Raw genomic sequence first — 25,496 nt, 5'->3', positions numbered from 1 at the left:
TTTTTTTTTATATTTAGGTTTTTTTTATTTGTCTGGGAAAGTGCATTTTCGACAAAATGGACTTTCGCGGAAGTCAATTCGCAGAAGTAAGTTCGATGAACCGTATTTTCGAGTAAAGAACATAGACCCATATATATATATATATATATATATATATATATATATATATAAGCTTTGAGAAAATGAAGGGTTACAGCTAAGGATTTATGATGGGAAATGCAATGTTGTGTGAGTTGTATATGACTGTGAGTTGGTGGGTGTAATATACTATGGTGAAGTGTGATTCTGGTAGTTTGTTCTATGTACATGTAAGAAGAGGAGAAGTACTGTCATTATTTGTGTGTATATATATATATATATATATATATATATATATATATATATATATGTATAACATTTTATGCAATGGAGGAAAAGGCTGGCAATGATACGGAAAATTATGTGAAATTGAATGGAGGTTTGTTTGTAAGGAGAAAAATGCGCGGCACTGCATAGTGGAAAACTGAAAAACATTGCAAGGAAGTAATGGTGGTAGTGATGGTACAGAAAAAGATTGCTTTGTTAATTTGCAACCTATACTACTTAAAAAACATTAATTCCCAAGCATTCAAAGCAAACATTGAAGCTAACTCAGAGAAAGCTGTCTGATAACGCTAAGTAAAGAGTACCGCAGACAGAATAAAAGGATTATAGTTATGATCATTTGCTAAGCAACTTCTTGCATGTCTGGGGTTTGATTCCCTCAGTGTTCATCTGTCAACTGTGTGACTTTGAGCTAGTCAGCTAACGAGGCAGTGCTACTGGGTCATTCTTGAAAAGAGATACTTTTGCTCTGTGGGCTTACTTAGATAACAAATTTAGTAAAACATTGTTCTAAAGAGTGTAGGGTCTCTTCCATGTTTCAGTGTTTGCGGAAGCAAGTCTCAAGTCTTTAGAACCAGGAAAGAAAAAAGTATAATCATTAAATGTGACACTACTGGACAACATTTCTATTTTATAGGTGTAGTTTAATCACACATTTTAAGTGTCACAAGTAAAATTCTGTTTCAAAGAAATATTCTGAAGTTGTCAAAAAAAAAACATTATTTGAAATCATGATAAAAATCATATTTCACATGTAATCTCCTCAAAAGACAAAAGAAAGAAAAAAAACTCCTTGCCCACCTACTCATAATTTCAAATAACAGCATTGATATGCCTGCATTAAAATGTATATATTGAAGCTTTAGTTGCTTTAGAGACCATGGCTTTAGAAAGGCTGTACTTTCAAACACTGCAGAAGTATCAGCTTCAGTTCTTGGTTCAATGGATTGCATCATTAAGCGATCAATGAACAATATCGGTGTTTTCTTAATTTACAGCCTTTAAATTCAAGTACAGATGTTGTGCCACTTGCCAGTGATTTGTCTGACCAGTTGTGGTTTCCATAGATTTAAACACTGTTGATGTACATATACTCCTATAAATAATGATGATGTATGGGTGCATATCAGGTCATTGAAGCACACTTGACGGAAACTCACATGGCTGAAAAAATTTGACTGAAAAGCGCTTTGACTAAATTTCACTTAACTGAATTCCCATTTCAATGAACACCCACTTCACTGAGTTGGAAATCATAGAAAACATTCTACATAACACAATACACCACAACACTGTTTTTGCAAGGGGGGACAAGCCCCTCACAACTTTCTTAATTTTATATACTGACTCCACAGTTGTACAGCTATGGAGAAAAGAAAAAAACACAATGCAAAGGGAATCAGTGTTGGTCCCCACAAACAACTATACATTTAGGGGGGTGCGACATGACAGGGGGCACTGTAAATCCACACACAGTCTTTTATACTTATTTCCATAGCAAATTAAATCCTCAGAAATGGCACCATAAAGTAGTGCATATACACTTCTACAATTTTCTGTCATTTGTGATTGTTATATTACATGGGTGAATACTTTTTATTCATATTTATTTCCACATTTGCATCATTGCACCTAAAAATGATTAAAAGCTGCTCAGTACATATTTAATTTTTTATACATAATTCCAAAAAGGAGTTAATTTTTAACAGAAAAACAGTTTGTTTACAGGTGCCAATGAAACACTGTTACAGATTGATATGATTTCCCATGCACTATTTATAAATGCATAGTCCATGCTCAAAATATTAAGTAAAATATGTTTCCCACAAAAATCTGCGTAAGATATATATACTGTACTTAGCAAACATACAAAGTGTTGAATTAAGTGAAACATAAATGCTTTATATAGACAAGTCATAATTTCAGAATTACAAAAAATATTTAGATGTTCTTATAACAGCCTTGTGCAGCAGTAGCTATGTCCCACCCTCCACAAGGTTCTGGAACCAATAAACTAAATTTGGCAGGAGGAAACAGTAGAAAATATAGTTGTTCATTTACAGATATTCCAAACACCTTGATGGGAAAACTGTAGAGTGTTGACTCAAAAATGACGTCACAATGGGGCACACCGGACCTCATCACTTAAACAGGACATGAAACATCACTGGATTTATGTGTCATGTGAACAGATGCTCAGGCATCAGACTGGTAGTCATTGTAGTCCCCCTGCAAAAAAGTCATGTGACATGTTAGTCAATACAGGAATTTAAAGGCATGATTCTAATTGTAGTCATTACATATGAAACACATAATCAAAATACAACCAATGACGCTTGAATGCAGACCCAGTCTTGTACTCAACAGAAGGCCAATCTGAATGTCATGTATTAAAGTGAAAGGGGTGTGGCTTAATATTCATAATGGATGCATTCTTAAGACATTAAAATTCAGATTAGTCTTCGCATGACAGCATAGCCTTCTGAAAGTGCAATGAATGGCTCAGCTGACTGCTATATCAGTAAATCTAATAAAACCATTACTTATTATTTATGGTTTTGCTCTGAAATTGATATTAATTCCTTGAAGTAAAGCATACAGTGCATATTTAACTGGTACTGCCACAAAAACATTTCAAAGAAAGTCTGGATACCTTTTTTCTTCTCACAAAACCTTAACCACCGAAACTGAAGGATGGGCGGTGGTATAAGCTGAACCCCATTTGTAAGGGTATCCTTAGACAGTAACTCCTATAACTTCAGTGTTTCTATAACTGTTATCTTTAACTGTCTATGATTAGTAAACAATCCTAGCTTCTTATATGAAATACATAAACAAGTACAAAAATGTAAAAAATATATGTTATGAAATGTATAAGTCCCCAAAAGATTTTCTGTGGCTTTAATTTGAATGTTTAAGATGCCACAATTATATGTCCAAAATGGAAGGGTAAGATTCAGCAAGACTAAGTCTAAATAAGGAAATCATCATGTGACTTAACTTAATGACCTTCAAGGTGCATGAGGCTTGCACTGCAGATTTCCATGGTCAAAAACAAGCATTTAGTTTGATTTTAAAATGTTAATATATTTTCAGAGTAGTAAATGCAGAGTTATATGCGGTTTTATGCATTTTCTTTTCCTCTATTCTATTCTGCTCTATTTCACCTCCCCTCCATAACACATTCCCCCTTCACTATTCTGTTCTAGTTCACCCCCCCTCCATAACACATTCCCCCTTCACTATTCTGTTCTATTTCACCCCCCCTCCATAACACATTCCCCTTCACTATTCTGTTGTATTTCACCCTCCATAACACATTCCCCCTTCACTATTCTGTTCTATTTCACCCCCCCTCCATAACACATTCCCCTTCACTATTCTGTTGTATTTCACCCCCCCTCCATAACACATTCCCTTCACTATTCTGTTGTATTTCACCCTCCATAACACATTCCCCTTCACTATTCTGTTCTATTTCACCCCCTCCATAACACATTCCCCTTCACTATTCTGTTGTATTTCACCCCCTCCATAACACATTCCCCTTCACTATTCTGTTCTATTTCACCCCCCCTCCATAACACATTCCCCCTTCACTATTCTGTTCTATTTCACCCCCTCTCCATAACACATTCCCCCTTCACTATTCTGTTCTATTTCACCCTCCATAACACATTCCCCTTCACTATTCTCTTCTAGTTCACCCCCTCCATTACACATTCCCCCTTCACTATTCTGTTCTATTTCACCTCCCCTCCATAACACATTCCCCCTTCACTATTCTGTTCTATTTCACCCCCCCTCCATAACACATTCCCCCTTCACTATTCTGTTCTATTTCACCCTCCATAACACATTCCCCTTCACTATTCTGTTCTATTTCACCCTCCATAACACATTCCCCCTTTACTATTCTGTGCTATTTCACCCCCCTCCATAACACATTCCCCTTCACTATTCTGTTCTATTTCACCTCCTCCATAACACATTCCCCTTCACTATTCTGTTCTATTTCACGCCCTCCATAACACATTCCCCTTCACTATTCTGTTCTATTTCACCCTCCATAACACATTCCCCTTCACTATTCTGTTCTATTTCACCCCCTCCATAACACATTCCCCTTCACTATTCTGTTCTATTTCACCCCTCTCCATAACACATTCCCCTTCACTATTCTGTTCTATTTCACCCCTCCATAACACATTCCCCTTCACTATTCTCTTCTAGTTCACCCCTCCATAACACATTCCCCCTTCACTATTCTGTTCTATTTCACCTCCCCTCCATAACACATTCCCCCTTCACTATTCTGTTCTATTTCACGCCCCCCTCCATAACACATTCCCCCTTCACTATTCTGTTCTATTTCACCCCTCCATAACACATTCCCCTTCACTATTCTGTTCTATTTCACCCCTCCATAACACATTCCCCTTTACTATTCTGTGCTATTTCACCCTCCATAACACATTCCCCCTTCACTATTCTGTTCTATTTCACCCCCCCTCCATAACACATTCCCCCTTCACTATTCTGTTCTATTTCACCCCTCTCCATAACACATTCCCCTTCACTATTCTGTTCTATTTCACCCTCCATAACACATTCCCCTTCACTATTCTCTTCTAGTTCACCCTCCATAACACATTCCCCTTCACTATTCTGTTCTATTTCACCCCCTCCATAACACATTCCCCTTCACTATTCTCTTCTAGTTCACCCCTCCATAACACATTCCCCTTCACTATTCTGTTCTATTTCACCCTCCATAACACATTCCCCTTCACTATTCTGTTCTATTTCACCCCTCCATAACACATTCCCCTTCACTATTCTGTTCTGTTTCACCCCCTCCATAACACATTTCCCTTCACTATTCTGTTCTATTTCACCCTCCATAACACATTCCCCATTCACTATTCTGTTCTATTTCACCCCCCCCTCCATAACACATTCCCCTTCACTATTCTGTTCTATTTCACCCCCTCCATAACACATTCCCTTCACTATTCTGTTCTATTTCACCCCTCCATAACACATTCCCCTTCACTATTCTGTTCTATTTCACCCTCCATAACACATTCCCCCTTCACTATTCTGTTCTATTTCACCTCCCCTCCATAACACATTCCCCTTCACTATTCTGTTCTGTTTCACCCTCCATAACACATTCCCCATCACTATTCTGTTCTATTTCACCCCCTCCATAACACATTCCCCTTCACTATTCTGTTCTATTTCGCCCTCCATAACACATTCCCCCTTCACTATTCTGTTCTATTTCACCCCCCCTCCATAACACATTCCCCCTTCACTATTCTCTTCTAGTTCACTTCCCCTCCAGTCACTCATACTCACTTTCCTTCCGTTTTACACCCAACCTATATTGCACCCTCTTCCGCCATACTGTCCTTTACCCTTCACCCTTTATCTTCCCTCCTTTAACTCCCTCTAACATACCTGTTTTATTCTTCCTTTCCTTGAAGCATAACTTGTCTAAGTTATAACTTCGAAACCTTAATATTTATAGTATTACATTAATTCCATTTATTCCAGCCCACCGTTCCATGCTGCATCCATTTCTTGTGTATATGTGTATGTATATGTATATGTCATGCACAGTATAACATATTTAGAATAGTATGTTGTATAATATGCTGCCTCTGCTTTTGTATCTACTTCTTTACATCATGCTAGAAGAAAAAAATTGTATTTCTCTATTCTGCTTCTACCTGTTTTATATTCAATGTCGCTGTTTAACTATGCACATTGTATTTGTATTCTACTTGTTGGTACAACTTTGTTAGTAATCCAAGCTGAAGATGCACTAAGTCTCAATCAGTGGTCTACTCTGGTAAAGAAAATTAAAATAAAATAAAATAAAATATTACATCTCACTAAAAAGGCAAGAACAAGTATGTTTTACTTTTAATTTTATTCATGACAGCCTTAGTATAGCTTCTTATCTGTTTATCTTTGGCAGAACAGATATCTTTCCAGGATTATAATTTTCATCTTACACATGCTGTTCCTTCCAAGACTCAAGCACAATTTGCTGAGATACGGTCAAGGAATCAATCTGAAGTAAAAGCACACCATGTCAAACTGTCACACTTTCTTATTTTGAAAGACCATGAAAGTTTTTGGAGACAGGATACCTGTTATGTCTTTGCCCTGACAGATGGCCCTGCCCATTGGATTATACATTGTGCATTGTATCAGTACAGTGTAGAACTATTGCTTTGGTATGCTCTGGCCTTATTTTCTGCATTAGTAGCTTTGTGACACTGCTAACAGGTGTTGTGCATTACAATCTCATGTCTTTTTGGTGTGCTTTATGTTCATACAGCCTGACAAATGAATATTATAAGCTACAGATAGAAGTGATAGAGGAAAGGCCTCTGGGATTCCATCTGCTACAGCACTTCTCCCTGTAGTTTATCATTAAGAGTTCACTTTATGTACAACAACTCATTTTTCACTGTATATAGTCAGCATCTGCCCTTGTAGATTAGGGACTCCCTTAGCTACCTCCCTCAAGGTTTATAGTCTGGGATCAAAGAGTTGTGCCTGCCTTAGCTTGCATTTCTTTCTTTCTTTCTTTCTTTCTTTCTTTCTTTCTTTCTTTCTTTCTTTCTTTCTTTCTTTCTTTCTTTCTGTGATTTTCATGAAGTCATCTTCTAAGTCCAGTACTTCTTGACTTTGGTATGTTAGATTTAGACTTATTGTTATCAAATGTTTCCTCTGAAGTAATTTTTTTTAGACAAAGTATATTACCTTCTGGCAGCCGTGGCCCAAATTTAATCCAGGTTTTTGTTATCTCCTAGCTCTGTTTTCTGAAGTGGCCACAATACCAAGTTCAAATTTGTTAAGTGTCTCATCCCAAGCACTGTACAAATCAACATCATTAACATAAAATAGCATAGAACCAAACAACATAAGCATACTATAAACATTCATGAATAAGTAACACCAAATAAGTACATTTTAAGAGCACTCTTAAAGCCTGCAATGGTAGATATTTCCTGAATTCCTGGGGATATTCGTCTGTAACACACTGAGGAAGGCATATTCTGCCGAAACCGGTCTGTGGTTATTTGCGTTTACAAATAAACCTCTATATTATTGTATTTTTGACTCTGCATCATTCCTGCTTTTTCTGCTGGCCTGTCTTTTTTTCTGGATATTTGGTTTGGGCCGTGCATCCCCCACCTGCATAGAACTTGGTTTGTGCTAAAGATATTTCCTGAAGCCAACACAGAAAATGATTTCATAAAACAAGAGAGGGAACAAGTGAACTTGAAGGACTGCAAACATTAAAAGGTCTTTCAAATAAGGAGTTCCAAGGTCGTGAAATGAAAGATTCACCACGATAAGGCTCTTATGCATTATTCAATATTTTACAGGAAGCCAGCATAAACTTTGTAGGACTGGAGAGTTGTACTGATGTTTTGGAACACCAGAAAGTAAATATGCTACAGAAGTTTGCATTAGTTGTAAACATGCAACCTCAGAATTGAGAAGAGCAGAAAATAAAATATTACAATAGTCCAAGCAAGAAAACATCAAAGCATGGACCACAACAGGGACGTCACTGGGAAGAATGAAAATTACCAGTTTGTATTGGAGACATGGATACTGGCTGGGTCTTACTACTGCTACATTTTCTATGTCAGTGCCTCCATACTTACCTGGACATTACCATATGTACACAGAGTAATCTGTTATCAAAGCCATAACCCAATAGAATATCTTTTGGACTATCATTAAACACGGCCATCTGTTTGTATCCCTGCCCCTTTTCTTTGTTCAAATGAACTCTGGCTAATGACAGCTGAAAAGACATTTCTCTCAAGGCCCTAAACAGAGAAGAAATTAATTAATTATCATTTCTGGGAAGGTATTGCTTCTCTCCAACAACTCCAGGCTTAACAGTAGTTATATCTGATGTGGAATCTCTCAGCAAAAATATTTTTGGCCTCAGTCAGGAGAGGGTAAGGCCTTTGTGATAATCTGGAGCAGGTTCCAGGAGATCTTACCACTACTGTGATGCTACTTTTATTCGCCCCATCATATGGTATTTATTACCCAGTCTGGTGCTGTGGACATGAGGACTATACATTCCTTCCATCTGGTTACAACAGAAAGATTTTACTCCATGACCTTGTCATGTGCTCAAACTAAAGTTTTGACTGGCCCTATGGCTTCCGTTATACCTATATGTGGCACTGGGAACTCCCTTCTTATAAAATTTGTGCCCTGCTGACAGATAAAGGTCACCCTTTCCCCATTTCCTCAGCATTATTATACTCTCAGTCTATTACTTAGCAATGAATGCTTATTCCCTTATTATATTGCCTTCTAGCATGTCAAATGTAGTGACTTCCCCATGACTCAGTGTTGGATCCTTTTCTTTTCCATATTTTTATGTGTGATATCCACACAGTTGATAGTTGCTGAGTTGGGAAATGAAAAAATAAACACAACAGGGGTAGTTAATCTGTGACTGTACAGTAACACTATTCAGATCCTGTTTTTGAATAGGCCCAGCTTAATGCCATGGGAATTAATAAGACAAAATGTAAGGTGATGCATTTGAATAATCTTATGTATCCATATAGTTTAGGTAGTTCAATTATTACAATCAATTCAATTGATCTCCTATCATTCTCTCTAGCACACCTTTGGAACTCCCTGCCACTTCATATTCGTACCACCCATAACCACTCTGCCTTTAAGACCTTGCTTCACTCTCATCTCACATCCCTCGGGGAATGCTCCTGCTCTCACCCCACATAACTCCCTCAGCATTACACCCTGTTTTCTCACTCACTCTCCCTCCCTTTCTCTTCTTAGACCTCACACTACGTTTATATCCCTCCTAATATACCTTTCTCTCCACCTCCTAATGTTTTACTCTACTTCTTCCTACTATTCCCTTTTTTCCTTACTTCTGCTCTAAACTCCTCCTGTCCCTCTTACCCTACTATAACTCTTACATGATTCCTGTATGAATCTCCTTTACCTCTACTGTTATATCTCCATTGTATGAACAACGTATTTGTAAATATTTGCTAATGTTTTTCTTAAATTTTGCTATTAAATTCCTACTGTAGATTGCAATTTTTAAATACTATGTTCTTCAACTGTATTACTGTATCACGCAATTGCTTATGACTTGTTTGCACTGTGTAATGTCTTTTATGGAGCTTTTCTCCCCTGGACTCCATTAAAAGTGGGCTCTTCTCAGCCCAATGGACTATCCTGGTAAACAAACTGTAAAATAAATAAATAAATAAATAAATAAAATTAAAACAGTTTGCCTTATGATGACCTAGGGATCATATTGGATAATACATTGAAGTTTAAAGGGCAGGTAAATAAAATATTAAAAATACATTTCAATTATTAGAAACTATTAAGAATTGTCTCTTCTAGGGATAAGGCTATTATAATTCCAGTTTACAAAATGATTATTAGATAAATTATGGAATATGGATCAGGGTTTTGTGTTCACTCTAGAACAGACATTTCTAAATTTGAGAGGGTTAACAGGTTCTTTACTAGGAAGATAATACAATTGTCATGTATCTATTATGAGACTAGATTGATAAGGCTAAACCTGTTTTCTGTCTTTTATTGACTGCTTGGGGAGACTATATATGGATCTTTAAGTGTTTCAACAACAAAGAATTGGTTACTTATTACAACTGCGAAACTGCAGTTGTGTGAATACGGAAACATCAACACATATTGAGCAAACCGTGAAAACTCCGAACGTCCTGAAGCACGAAATTCAAAATGTCCAATCATCATAGTTGGCCCTTCTCTGGTATAGCTCCTTAAGGTAATTGTGCAATAGTTATGGATCTTAGGGTTAGGGTGCAGGTTAAGGTAAATGCATACATAGTAATATATGTAAGCTTTAGTTTAGGGTTAGAAGTAGGATTTTGTTAAGTGTATGTATGTGGATTATTTATTTTGTTTGGGTATAGCTCCTTAACGTAGTTGTGCAAGTTACCTTAAGGTTAGGGTGCGGGTTAAGGTAAGTGCATACATAGTAATATATGTAAGCTTTAGTTTAGGGTTAGAAGTAGGGTTATGTTAAGTGTATGTATGTGGATTATTTATTTTGTTTGGGTAGGTAGTACGTAGCGGGTGGAGGGGCTGGCCAACTATGCCGATTCGACATTTTGAATTTCACGGTTCAGGACGTTCAGTGTTTTTGCAGTTCACTCAATATGTGCCGACGTTTCCGTATTTGCGTATGTGAGGTTTCACGGTTATAATATACACCCCAAAGAATTATGTAGCACTTTAGAAATGTTATACATCGTGAGATGAGAACAAGCAATAATCAACATCTGGTGGATAACAACATTATGCAAGTCAGCTCGGGATATAATTATTTTCAGTTTAGACCAGAAAGGAGATAGGATTCATTGACTTTAGAAAGTGGAGTGATTGCTTAGAATTTTTTATATTTACAATAGATGAAGGATTTGTGAATAAAACAGTGAGCCTTTTAATGATTTCTGTTGAGATCTATGGCTGAGTTTTGAATACTGAACATCTTAATTACTGTATAGACTTTGACTAAATTCTCTGCATGATGCCATGATGTTGCATCAGAACTGTGGGTAAACAAGTGTCTTTCCTTTGAGAGATCACATAAATTGGTATACTTGAATATATCTAGAACATATTTATAACAAATTCACAGGAATTTTATAAGTAACACACCAGAGTGCATTAGACTATGGACAGAGGTTTGAAGATAACCAGAGTATAAAAAGTAAAAGCAGCTGACTATCGTGTAAAATGGCAGCTTGGTATCTGTGTGACTATGAAAATAAAAGTTCTTGTTCTTATTTTATTATATTTATACTGTTTTCGTACATAGTGGCTAATACTACTACTACTTCTACTACTAATAATGTTATTACTGTTGTTGTTTTTCTTTCGGCTTTTCCCAGTTAGGGGTCACCACAGTGGAACTCCGGTCCGCTAATGATTGGTAGTAGGTTTTTACGGTACAGAGATGCCAGCTCAACACCCAACCTAATAATAATAATAATAATAATAATAATAATAATAATAATAATTGTTCAATGACACAACAAGCTCTACTACCTTGGCATACCCATATTAGGGTAATAATTATTCCATTTAATAAGTTTCCCTGCCAAAATGTATTCAGTCCATTAAAATTTCCTTCACTGATGCATTAAATGGAAGTATAATGGGGAACTTGTCTAGATTTGTCATTTTTTAAACACAAATCCAAAAGGCATGATTACAATTTGCTATGATGCTTGCAAATTAAAAGTAAAGTTCCTTCATGATTGACTACCAGAGATCAATTTTGGGACATCCCAACCACACAAGTAATGAAGAACCTATCTGGTCACACTTGTAGCAAAAAAGGCTTAATGATGATGAAAATTAAACCAAAGAACATGGATGTGGGACATGATGAACTGATGAAATATTTTATAATGAATGACTACAGAAATGTAGTCATTCGACCCCATGCGCAAAAATAAAAAAAGTGGTTGAGGATGGATGGAAAGATGGATGTATGGACTTCATTTCTGGAAGATGATCTGATAAAATGAATTTCAGAAAATCAAAACTCCTGCAGAAGAAAATGGATGTTGTAGTTCTCAGATCCACTTCTGAGACATTTGTAGTTGAAAGAATTCTTAATACATTTGGAGTAAAATTGTTTTGTAGATTATTTTTTTTTAATTATTTTAATAAAGCTCTCATTATGTAAATCATCCTTCATAACCTGCCCAGTATACTAAAAAAATTTACAAATATTTTTTCTCAAACATTTAAAATGTCCTTGATTTAGTGACAGGTCTTGATATCTGACTTAAGTAGCACAGCTTTTATCATGCAGTTCCACTTCTAGTTCTTTGTTCCATCTCTACATAATTCTGTTCAGTACTTTAGTCTTAATTCCACGCTAATCAACTTTTAGTCATCCTTACCTCTACCCTCCACTGATGGTGAATTTAATGAGGGTAAAGCTCTCCCCAGTACCTGGTGACTTTGCTGTGTTTAGCATTCCTTCAAATTTCAACCTCCAAAAATTATTCAAAGCAAAATTCTGTTTAATTACAATCTAAAGGGTACCTTACATCTTCACTTCACATGTATTCTGATTACATCACATTCATAGGTTCGTAGGTTCATAGGTGTGTACTAGGCTAATGGCCCTGGAGCCTTTACAAGTCTAGCTCATAGGATTACCCTGGCATTATGCCACCCGACCTTAGTTCCCAGTGCCTCTGTCGAGTAGAGCCACTGGAGTGATCCCTGGGGTGAATTTTCTATTTCCCATCCACTCATCAAGATTTCTCTTGAAGAGGGACAGTGAGGTGCTCTGTTTGACATGTATGGGAAGTGTATTCTATAGCATGGGCAGTCTCAGGGTTATGAACCTGTCCCTCAAGCATGTTCTGTTGATTGTGGTAATGAGGTTGAGGCCTCTGGAGTGTGTGGTGTGGAGGGATTGGGATTTCTTTAGATGTAGCATTTCTAACAGAGCTGGGTCAGACATTGTAAGTCAAGGAGAGATCGCCTCTAAGTAGGCGATATGAGACAGAGAATAGTTGGAGTTTTTTGAGTCTGTCCATATAGGACAAGTGTCTCAGGCCTAGGATCCTCTTTGTGAGATACTTTTGCGGTCTCTTCAGTTGTTGCAGGTGTCTAGTGAGGTACATGCCAAATGGGACATTGTACTCGATGATTGGCCTAATGAGGGAAGAGTAGAGGGAGACAATGACCTCTTTCTTCCTGGATGGAAAACCCTTAGTAATGAAATGTGCCACTTAGGAGGACTTTCTGACCACAGTGGCAATGTGGTGGTCAAAAGAGAGGTTGCTATAGAAACCAAGTACAAAATCCCAATGGTGCACCATAAACTGTGAACAAATCTAGCAAAGCTGCAAAGCTACAAAAATCCAATCCTTTATTTCGAAAACATGATAAACAAAGGTAAGCGCTTTCACGTCGTGTAGACGCTTCTTCAGAAGAGAGGTTGCTGTCAACCTGTGTTCCCAGATCTCTTATAATGCCTTCTGCGTTCAGTGGACTACCATCGTTGTGGTAATTCACGGGAACTGGGTTTTTCCCAAATGGGATGATGACACATTTTTTGGCATTGAGCTTAAGGCCATGGTTATGACACCAGTCCTTGGTCTCAGTGAGGCCTTTCTGTAGGATGTCAACAATACTTGGGGAGTTAAAAATGGCTCCCAACTTGCAATCGTCTGCAACTTTGTCAGCCAGTGTCCCTTCGTGTTTGCCTAGTCTTCTGAGAAGTAGACACTAAACAGGAGAGGACTCAGGACTGAGCCCTGTGGGTCTCCACTCATGACTGGTTGGCAGTCTAACTTGGAGTCAGCTACTTTCACACTGTGGGTTCTATCTGTGAGTCAGTTTGCAACTCACCTAGTGCCAGTCATATACTCCTTAGTCTAGAAAGCTATTTTAATTTAGCTTCATAAATTTTCATCAACGATACATAAGATGTTTTCATTTGAAGTAAATCATGACATAGTCACAGGTCTGGAGATTAGGACCCTCCCACTTACTTCAGAAGCACTAGCTCTTCCAAAGTCACTTTTTCCACCATTCCAAGTACAGTCTATCATAATATTCGTTATTGACTTAGGAAGTTACTGATGTAGTCCCTTAAAAAACTTGAATTGATAAAGCATTAAAGGCAGCACAATATAACAACAACTATAATAATACTAATAAGTTGATGATGGTTGTACTATCTTGCCCATTTCCAACCCTACCATATTCCTTTCTCTAAACTATGCCTTCAGCCCCAACATCAACTCTTCATATATTTTTATTTTTTCAGCCAATCCTGTATTAGCTCATCTAACCCAACTTCCATATATTTAACATAAGAGACTTCCCACAAAACCCACAGTTTTGCCTCAGTTATCACTTTGGTATACAATTTATGGTAACAGGACTAGTTTTAGTGTTATTTAACTTATAGCATGCAAATATGACAAATTATTTGTGTGTGCGCATGCGCGTGCAAACACACACCCACACACAGGCACACACAGATACACATACACACACAAACACACACACACACACACACACACACACACACACACACACACACACACACACACACACACACACACACACACACACACGTGCACACACGTGCACACACACACACACACACACACACACACACACACACACACACACACACACACACACACACACACACACACACACACAAGTGTCTATTTGGATTATTGATGACCTGCTTACATTGCATAGATTGCTTTGATGGTGAGCTGCAGTGAGCACCAAGAGACTTGCAACAACATATTTGTTGTCTTGCAGTGCTGTACAACATGACTATATGCAGACAGCTACAACATGGGATCACCATCAGATGGCCAGACAGACAAACAGACTGACAAAATATAGTAGTGGAGGAGGTGACAAGTGAAGAGTCTTCAGAAGAGCTGGCTGCAGGGGAAGTCCACCCAAGGCAGAGGTGAGCACAATACATTGTGGCAATGGCAAAGAAGTAATATTTGGTCCACAAGCATGGGCCATTATAAAGACAATAAAGTTTAAAATTGATGCATGCAGTACCGCACCCAGATTATGCAGTATAGTGCATTGACTGCTCATGCTGTGCACCTAACATTATCCAATGTACAAGTTATATATTTGTGGGCAGGGCATAGCTATCATCATTTGCACAGGTGCAGTGGGGTACAATGACAGGGAGTAGCAATGGCTACACAGGAGGATGTTACATAGCTGGGTGATTGGGGGTGCTAGGCTGATTGTGCAGTGAACAGTTTGAGCAGCCACAGGGAGAAAGAGGGTCAGATTTTCAGTGTGGTTGCACAGCACTGGTACAGACTCACACAGGCACAGCTACATTAAACATTGGAGCTCTGTACGGGCATAGATTTGATAGGGGTTGTTGTTCCACAAGTAGGAACAATGCAGATTGTGGATGGCTTTGGCCATGGAGACTCCCCTCCTTAGAAAGGCACTACCAGCAGTACGCGCTGACAAGGATGAATTGGAACTATGGGATCATATCTGCCTTGCCATAAAATGTGAAGGAAAATCACAAATGCCACATCCATGAGAGTGGCCATGTCATAGCACTGCATGCAAAAACCCAAGGTGTCAGCAGTGATAAAGTATCAGTCCATGATCTTGATTAATCTGCCCTGCTGGGGCCGGCCCATATTGGAGACAGAGTAGCAGTGACCATGGTATAATGATTGCCATCGTGGATATGGTCAGGGTAACCTATGGTTAAAGTGAGATCAGCAAAATGGCTGCCCAATAACCTGGGCCTGTGGGTGTACATCCTATCTCTATGATCTATAACTGTATACAGGTTTTGCATACTCTCACATATGTTATCACTTATACCATTGTGCAGTGAACATCTCCATCAGAACTCTGTTGTTTTCTATCTGTCTATGCCTGCACATCCATTGATTTATGCCTAGTGTGACACTTATTTTAGCCACTGATCAGGAGTCGTGGCATCAACATCCACTGGCACACCAATCTTATGTGCTTTTTTCACACTTCTGTTTAGTATCTCTGCCCACTATTGTTGCATGAGTAGGTGAAGTCCATGAAGAATGGCTGGGTTGGCTTGCAATTCTATGTCCCTCCTTGCCTAGTGGAGAATCAGGGGTGGGCTCCAGAGTAAACACAGCCATGTCAGTGTGTGTAGGTTCCATTGCACAACATCATCATCACCACCATCATCATCATCCACCCTCTTTTTACCATTTTTTCACAATGGGGGTCAGAGTGATGTGTCAACTGTAATCATCTCTCTCAATTCAATACTTCTCTCCATGTCTGGCTGTTGCAGGCCTTCTCTGACACAATCCACTCCATTGCTGGATGCCCTTGATTCCTCTTACTTTCGTCTTGTCTGTCCCAAATCTTCATTAGAGACTTGTCTTCTGCTTTCCTGCACATGTGCCCAAACTACCATAATCTGTATTCTTTGAACTTCTCTGCAATTAGAGCTATTTAAATCTCTGTTCATTTCTTTGTCTCTCACAAAGTGTGTATCCTACTACTTCATCTTCCTCATTTCTAGCTTCCTAGACAGCTTTGACTTTGTTACCTAAGTTTTTGTACCATACAGTAGTACTAGATGCATGACTGTTTTACACACCTTACTTTTCAGCTTCTTTTGCATTCTCCTGTCATACACTACTGTGCCAGTTGACTGCATCCCTCTGATTCTAGCTTTGACCTCCTAATTTTGACCTCTTTTCTCAAGTACCCCTCCCAGATACTTGAAGCTATTTCTCTTCTATCTTAATTCTCAGCTTCTTCTGATTTCCCCATTTGCTGCAATTAAAACTGTCTTTTATCTATACTCATTGGGCAGGTGAGGCTCATTAGCCTGGGAAGGCAACCCACCTAGGAGAAGGTAAACTCTGATTTAAAACATCTGCTGCCTTGCCATGGTGATGACTTTGGGATTAAACCCCAAGGAAGAATCTGGAGGTGGATCCCCTAAGGCAGTTGAGGTTGTACTCGACCTCACTCGGGCAGTTCCTGAGATTACACTGATGCCAAGTTGTACTGGCCTTGTCTTTTCCCTTGGATTATATCAGTCACAAGGAAAGGGGGAAACCTGCTGCTGGGCATCAGCTGTTTCCAAAAATTCACTTGCCCAGGCCTGTGCACTGGAGAAGACACTCCAGCTTTGCTCTGTCAGTGGTGACATAACACAGGAAGTGGCAGTTACTGGTAATAAGCCAATGCACTCAACTGGTGTAGAGTGAGGCATCAGGGGCTGTTTCTGATTGTGGGAGAGATCCTTTGATCTCATTGGGCAGCTACCACCCGTTTTAAGCTGGGCAGTCCCCCACCCAAATAGGTGCATCCTCACCACTTTCCATTTGCTCCACTGGGTGTGTGGAGCTTAGGGACCCCCCCCCCCAACAGGTGGATAATTAACCATACACCTGGAAAAACAAAAAAAGCAACAAAATAAACTAGCCTTTAGTCTAGGCACAAGGAAAGTAAGGGCAATGATTCCAGGATGATCTATAGAACATCAGTGATGCTCAGAAGACTGCAGTCATTAACAACAGGTTGAGCAGATTTCAGATGGACATTGTGGATCTCCAGGAAACAAGGCTGGCATCCATTGGATGTCTCAGAGAGAAAGGCTTTACTTTGTTTTGGCATTTGAAGCCTCCAGAAAAGACCAGGGAATATGGTGTTGGTTTCACGACCAGAAACAAACTTGTTGTCTCAGTCATAGCACCAACTGTGGAAAATGACAGACTGATGAAAATTCAGCTACAAACAGCAGTGGCCATGGTTGACATCTTCAGTGTCTATGCTCCTACTTTAACTTCTATCCAGGAAGTCAAGGATGAATTATATGATGAACTTAGTGCTGTTATCAATGAGGTTCCTTCCCATGAACCATTATTCTTGCTTGGTGATTTTAATTCCAGGGTTGGCAATAACCATCACAGGTGGCCATCATGGGACATTTTGGAACAGGAAAGATGAATGAAAATGGACAGTGTTTCCTTGAACTTTGTTCCCAATAATACCTTATCATAGCTAACACCTTCTTCAGTGTCAAGCCCCAGCACAAAGTTTCATGGTGGCATCCAAGATCAAAACATTGGCATCAACTTGACCTTGTCCTCAACAAATGCAGCAGTTTAGGTAGTGTCAAGGCAACACACAGTTACCACAGTGCAGACTGTGATACTGACTGCTTGCTTGTGTGTAATAAGGCAAATATCCAAATGCAAAGATTATTTTGCTCTAAAGAGGAAGGGAAGCCATGCATTGACATAGGCAAGACTCGTGACCTTCAAAAGTATGCACGTTTTGAAGAGGCTTTGCCCTGCCTGGATAACACTAACACCAACAAGAGATGGGAAAAACTATGGGATGATATCTATAATACTCCAATATGTATCTTTGGGAAGAAGACAGTCAATTGTGCAGATTGGTTTGAAGCCCACACTGAAGTGCTGACACCCCTGATTAAGAAGAAGAGACAGGCACTAGCTGCATACATGTCCTTAAACAATGAGGAGAACTTGCAGGAACTTGGGTGTGCTCAGAGACAAATGTCACAGGTAGATATGCAGTGTGCAAATGACTACTGGCACCAACTTTGCTTCAAGATTCACCAGGCTTCGGACATAAGTACCATGTGAGGAGTGTATGATGGGATTAAGCAAGTTATCAGCCCATCACAAAAAAAGATCGCCCCACTTAAATCAACCACAGGTGAGGTCTTGAAGGACAGAACCAAGCAGATGGAACACTGGGTGGAACACTACTCACAGCTGTATGCTAGAGAGACCATAGTTATGGAGAGACCCCTGAATGCCTTCAAGCCTCTGCCAACTATGACTGAACCCGATGCTGAGCCCACATTGGAGGAACTCAATGCACTAAAAGCACTCTCCTTAGGAAAAGTCCCCGGGAAAGATGGCCTTCCCTCAGAAATCCTTACATGTGCCCGCGATACCCTAATCTCAGAGCTGCATGCAATACTTTGCTAATGCTGGAGAGAAGGTAGTGGAACACAAGATATGAGGGATGCTAACATAGTTGCTATCTATAAGAATGAGGGTAACAAAAGTGATTGTGACAACTATTGTGGCATCTCCCTTCTCTGTACCATGGGGAAGCTGTTTGCAAGTGTTGTCCTGAAGAGGCTTCACGTTCTTGCAGAGAGATCTTACCCTGACTTTCAGTATGGGTTCAGATCTGGACGGTCTACTTTAGACATGTTTTTCTCTGTTTGGCAACTACAAGAAAAGTGAAGGGAGCAGAACAAACCTTTGTATATTGCCTTCACTGATATGACCAAAGCATTTGAATTTGTCAGTAGGAATGGATTATTTGCAATTCTAGCAAAGACTGGCTGTCCTCCAATCCTGATTAACATTATTAGGGCCTTCCATGAAGGCATTAAAAGGACCATCATGTACAATGGATCCACATCTGAACCTTTCGAGATTCTCAGTGAAGTAAAGCAGGGGTGTGTAGTGGCTCCAGCATTGTTTGGTATCTTCCTTTCAGTTGTGTTGAAATTTGCTTTTGGAACTGCTAAAGAGGGTATCTTTCTCTGAACCAGAATGGACCACAACCTCTTCAAACTTGTCAAGACTTAGATTGAAGACCAGGGTACTTAGGAAGCATCTTAGGAAGTTCCTTTTCACTAATAATGCAGCTATTGTGGCTCACATTCAGCAAGAACTTCTGTCACTCATCACTCAGATGCACATATGGAATTTGGCCTCATAATCAGTTCAAAGAAGACCCAGGTGATGGGCAAAATGTGGGCAGTGACCCATCAATCATAGTGAGTTACTATGAGCTGGAGGCTGTTCATGAGTTCATATACCTAGGCTTTACAATCTCTGACAACTTGTTGCTTGACAGCGAGATCAACAAGTGCATTGGAAAAGCCACCATAATGGTCTCCAGGCTGACAAAGAGAGTCTGGGCTAATAATAAGCTCACTATGCACACCAAGGTGCAGTTTTACACAGCCTGTGTTTTGAGCACATTACTGTATGCGAGGGAAACATGGACTCTGTGCTCAGTACAGGAGCAGCCCCTCAATGTAATCCATTTATGCTGCCTTAGGCACATACTTGGTAACTCATGGCAGGACACAATCCCCAACAGCACAGTGCTTGAGAGGATGGACACCACATGCATGTTCACCCTCCTGAAACAGAGTCGTATGCATTGATTGGGTCCTGTCTCGTGGGTTGGATTGCATAGCCATAGAAGATGCTGCTCAAATCAGTCTAATAGAGGCACAAACCCATAATTCTTTGGGATCAAAGGATGCCTATTACATCTGTACTTTCCTGTATGTCTTCATGTTTGCATTCCATTCCCCATCCTTTGCTAAAATTCTTGTTCAAAGTCTGCCTGTAATGCCACATCATCTGCAGACAGCAACGCTGTTGATCTGTCCTCTCCAAATTATTTGCTAATGCAGTCCATCACCAGTATGAACAGCAGTGGACTCAGAGCTGGACATTGATGCAAACTGACTCCCACTTGAACCCCTATATGAGTTTGAATACTGGTCATGCTTGTATCATTGGGTCCTTGTACACAGTGCAGAAGGCTGTGGGTTCTATTCTCACACCAGACAAATCGATTTCTGACAATGCCATGCTGCATAAGGGGGTTACTGCACTCCTGAGGGTGTTGTCCCTTTCATGAGATGGTAAAACCCCTCTGCCTAAGTTGGTGGTAGCTTAGGCGGATGTAAAAGATCACATGGGACCTGTCATGCATGCTTTTCTAACTGTATACTTAATTTAATTCCTTTGGTAAGAAAAAGTAAAGAAGTCAAATAATACAAAAACACACTGGGCCAGATTTACGAAAGCTTGCACGGAGTTGTAGTCGGCAAGGGCGTGCATGACAGCTTCTAAAGCTAGTCTTGCACGGACAGTGTCATGGTATGCAAATTACCTCATTTGCTGCTGAAAGCTATGCAAATGAGGTAAATTTGCAATCCAGGAAACACTAACCTGTCCATGGAAGAGTAGTGATATCTGCAGAAATGTACTTTGTTCGTAACGGAGTACCATTCTGCAAATAGCAAAACAGAGCTATGGCAGTTCCAAATAAAGGATGCATCCAGTTGAGGAAGCATGCCAATGGCCAAATATAAGGCCATTGGCATTTTTCGGCGCAAACGTGCGGTGCTTAAAAAAACAAGAAAATAATTAAAAAGTAGCCAAAAATCGGCATTTTCACTAAAAAGCTTATCCTGCTATGCAGGTGAATGGCAGGCTGAAGACAACATGCCCACTGAGTACTGGTTGCTAAGGGGGGGAAGCTCAGTGTGAGAGATGTAACCAAGCATTAGTAGGCAATCCTATGCAAATGAGGATAAGGATAGTGAATCACAATTTTCCCCAGCATGTGAGCCCTGTCTCAAGAGTGTAAGTGTAGGAGTAGGTGAGTAGTAGTGTAAAAGATAGGTGACATCATGAGAGGGTGTGTCAGAAAGGCTGTATGCTTATTGGAGCACAGTGTCTTGTGTTTGCCCTGAGTTGCTCAGGATTGCAAGAGGCGTTTCTACAGTTGTCCTTTTTGAAAACCAGAAACCAAAGGTCTACGCCGTGAATATATCTGAAATTTCTTGCAAACGTGCACACAGCATGTGCGCGTGTTTGCGCACTTGTGCGCTCGTTTGCGTGGCGCTGCCCCAGGCGGAAACAGAAAGGGAAAAGGAAGGAAAAGAAGTAGTAGTAGGAAGTTAACCAAGGAGAACTAGCAGAGTTGCCAGGTGAAATATATCAGAATCAGCCAATTACACAGGCAGCAGACTAGCCCAGCCCTTTAAACTCTGCAAACAGCAGTCTCCCTTGTTTTTTCCCAATAAATCTGCAACACTGCAGTATACAAAGAGTGAAAACTTAAAAAGCTTAAGTCAGACAAAATGTTAGGGGCTGCTCTTGCTACCATAAACCAACATGTGCAAGGTGCTGAGGGTGGTGATGTTGTGAATGCTGCTGAGCAAGGGGAAGGAGAAGAGTGTACAGACCCAGGGTAATCTACCAGGGGCTACATGAGCTGGAGATAGTGGAGTGCTATAGGGTGGACAGAGACCTCCTTCAGCAAACTGTTGAGCTGTGCCGGCCACACCTCACACACAGAACCAACAGAGGGGAACCCATCCCAGTGGATACCAAGGTGTGTGTTGGCCTAAGAATACTAGCTACAGGTACTTTCCAAAGACCAACTGGTGATATGATGGGGATTTCACAGGCATCGACATCCAGGGTACTGCACCAGTTCCTGGATGCCATGTCAGCACATATCTGAGAGCACGTATATTTCCCCAATTCCCGTGAGGCATTAGCCAGCAATATGCGTCTTTTCCACCAAATAGCAGAATACCCTGAGGTAGTGGGTGCAATAGATTGCACGCACATACACATCAAAGCACCACCCGGTAAGCAGGGTAGGGTCTACATCAACCGCAAGGGCTGCCCCTCCATCAACTGCCAGGTCACGTGCGATGCCCAGGGCATAATAATGAGTGTGTGTGCTGGCTGCCCTGGAAGCTATCACAATTCCCACATCTGGCATCTGACGCAGCTGTACCAGAGATTTGCCAATGGAGACATCCCTGATGGTCACCTACTGGGGGATGCTGGATACGCACTGGAGCCGTGGCTGATGACACCTATCAGAAATGCACACACACCCGAACAACAACTCCATAATGAGGCACATGCACAAACAAGAAACATTATTGAGCGTGTGTTTGGGATGCTCAAGTCATAGTTCCGGTGCCTGGACACATCTGGTGGAGCCTTGCAGTACTCATCAACTACATGTACCCAATGCTACACAACATGACCTTGCGAAAACTACTGCAGCAGGAACAGCATGGGGCAGGGCCAAACAGCCCCCCACCATTGCCAAGGCCTGCACAGGTGCAGCGCGACTCAGAGGAGGAACAACCTGAGCCAGCCCCAGTAGGCAGAAGGAGGTGTGCCAAGTATGCCCTGGCCTTGGTAAAGAGGCAACGCATAGCACATATACTGACTCAGTAGGAACCCTGGAAATGACACCTCTCTCTGATTCGCACATACAGTAAAAGGGATGCCTAACTTGACACTACCTGTTTTCAAACATGTATAGGGAGTGTACTATGTGCATCCGACAAAGGCAGCCCGCAGCATCACCTGAGTCACGAGTGCTCTATTTTAAGCAATATAAAGCACTGCTAAGCACATTTTACCAGTACTGATCATATTTAAATTCAATTGCACATAGCTGCGCACCGCACTAACCAGCGCAACGTCGGGCAACGTTGAGCAATGTTGGGCAAAGTCGGGCAAAGTCAGGCAAAGTTGAGCAAAGTGGGGTAAACACACTCACACCTGCTTTACTGTTCCTTAAGCAGTCTGGTCTGCCCAGCAGGAAAATAAAAAGCAGTGACAGGGCTCGAACTCAGGATACTGTGTACTATAGTCACATTACTGAACCACTAAGCCATGACAGCATTTCACTGGCACAGACACAACTTAACTCACTCACACATACCAGTTGTGGGGGTCGCATACCTAACAGTCACAGCCAGCAGGACAAATGTAGACAAACGCAAACACAAACAAATGCTGTATCATGCCCTCTGAAGAGGCATATGAGTAACCTCCCCCGGGCCTATGCAGACAGATAACAGCAGGCCAGGCAGTGTGATGTGGGTTGGGTAGGCTATGAAGTCACAAACTAATATGCATGTAATTGGAAGCTAAGGTCTTTAGTACAGTGGTATGCCTCAAGCCAGTACAATAGGCAACAGTACAGACTGAAATGGAGTACATTACATAGCAGTGCAGGCCTAGCAAATGTGTATAAGTGTCAGGTGAGCCCTTCATCCTATGTACACACACAGTAAGGATCAGGTGTGCCCCCCGGGTAGAAATGTACAAATAATACCTGTCCCCACTGTATGTAGAATGACTCATGGAAGCCCTGCAGGCACACTGTGCTTCCTGTCAATGTACAACAGAAAGGTAAGCCCTGAAGTAAAAAACAACTTGATTTTCACACATATATATAGTATATATGCTCATACTGGGCATGCTCACATACTTAAACAAATTTAGCAAATTTCAGTCAGCAACATATTGAAAGGTCTTACTGGGCATGCTCACACACTTAGGCCATGTATGAGTAAAGCAGTGGGCCACACATATCTGGCAGTTGCAGTTCTTACTCCAGACACCTGCCACTTTTTACCAATCCTGCCTTCTGCACACACTGATATGAAAACAGACCCATATAATATATTGGACATCTGTCATAATCAAACTATGTACTCCAAGTACTTAAGTCGTTCAAAGAAAGTGAAAAACCAAAGAAAATCAATAATTTTCTGATCAGTATCACCAAGAAACAATGAGCACTCGTAACATTATCCAAGCCATGGTCAAAGAGTCCATAGAGAACCACGAATCTTTCTTTTGCAATGTAAACTCATATATGTTCTGAGCCAGTGCAAACTGTAAATGAATACATGTACATGACTGACATTGCCAACATCTTGTCAGACAGGTTCATACATATTTACCCCCTTCTCACTGACAAAAGGGCCCATTATCATACCTGGAGACTGTGAAAATTCAGAAATCACATATACAATGGTTAAACAGCTCTTTCCAAACCTAAAAACACGGCATGTATGGGATAACATGGTTTCCCTGGCTGTGTCATATGTGAACTCCAAAACAAACAGACCCTGCACCTGAACAGTCTGTTGAGACTCACCGTCTGTACAGGATATGAAACTGTTGAATGGGTTACAGCAACGTTTGGCACACTCCACGAGTGTTGGTGAACAACAGACCATGGGAACTATTGTCTTATAAGCCTAATAAGCCTGATGTGCAAGGCCATGGAGTCCATCATTATGGAACTCATAAACAGAGCTATTGAGAGCCTACAAATACCCAATCCTACCCATTTTGGTTTGGTCAGGGGCAGATCATGGTTCCAAAACCTGCTACACAGTTTTCAAGGCAGTCACCCAGGAGATGTATGAATGAAATTAGCTAAACACGGCCTACATAGACCTTGAAAAGCCCTTTTCCAACATCCCACACACATGTTGTATCCACAAAATCAACAACCTGTTCATAAACACGTATGTCATCTAATGGATTGCCAAATGGGGCACAGATAGATCCCACAAGGTAAGAATTGTGGTCTCCTGTTCAAGCTGGTAACAACTCCTGTCCCCCATGGCTCAGTCCTGGGACCCCTCCTGTCTGGTGTATACTTTTCAGAAATACAGTCAAACACAATTGCTATGTTTAGCAAGGTTTGTGGAAGACTGCAAAAAGGTTGTCATAATCGATATTTGGGACAAAAGAGAAATCCTTAAAAAGGGTCTCAGTCAGACAGATGTGATGTCAAACTTATGGGCTCGCGCTACAGTCATACAAATACCACATAGGTGCCAACACCCTAAATATGGAGGTAAACCTCAAGGGCTCTATGGACACATGGATAGTCATCACTACTTCCAG

The 25,496-nt window shown here is 40.5% G+C and overlaps 1 protein-coding gene across 2 annotated transcripts in view; it reads right to left on the bottom strand.

Moving 5' to 3' along the window:
- Window positions 1-986: 986 nt before the first annotated feature.
- The window catches only part of SNCA (synuclein alpha), a 978,223-nt gene continuing 953,713 nt past the window's right edge, over window positions 987-25,496 (bottom strand). For both annotated transcript variants that reach the window (XM_044061392.1, XM_044061391.1), the window contains exon 6: window positions 987-2,592. In XM_044061392.1, coding sequence (XP_043917327.1) covers window positions 2,560-2,592 — 33 coding nt within the window. In that variant the 3' untranslated portion in view covers window positions 987-2,559. The remainder of the gene's footprint in view (window positions 2,593-25,496) is intronic.

The sequence above is a fragment of the Protopterus annectens genome, chromosome 2.part0 (genome assembly GCF_019279795.1).
Source record: "Protopterus annectens isolate FY-2018-M chromosome 2.part0, PAN1.0, whole genome shotgun sequence".
NCBI lineage: Eukaryota > Metazoa > Chordata > Ceratodontiformes > Protopteridae > Protopterus > Protopterus annectens.
Note: the sequence above shows the minus strand (reverse complement) of the source record. Positions and strands in the feature narration are given on the sequence as shown.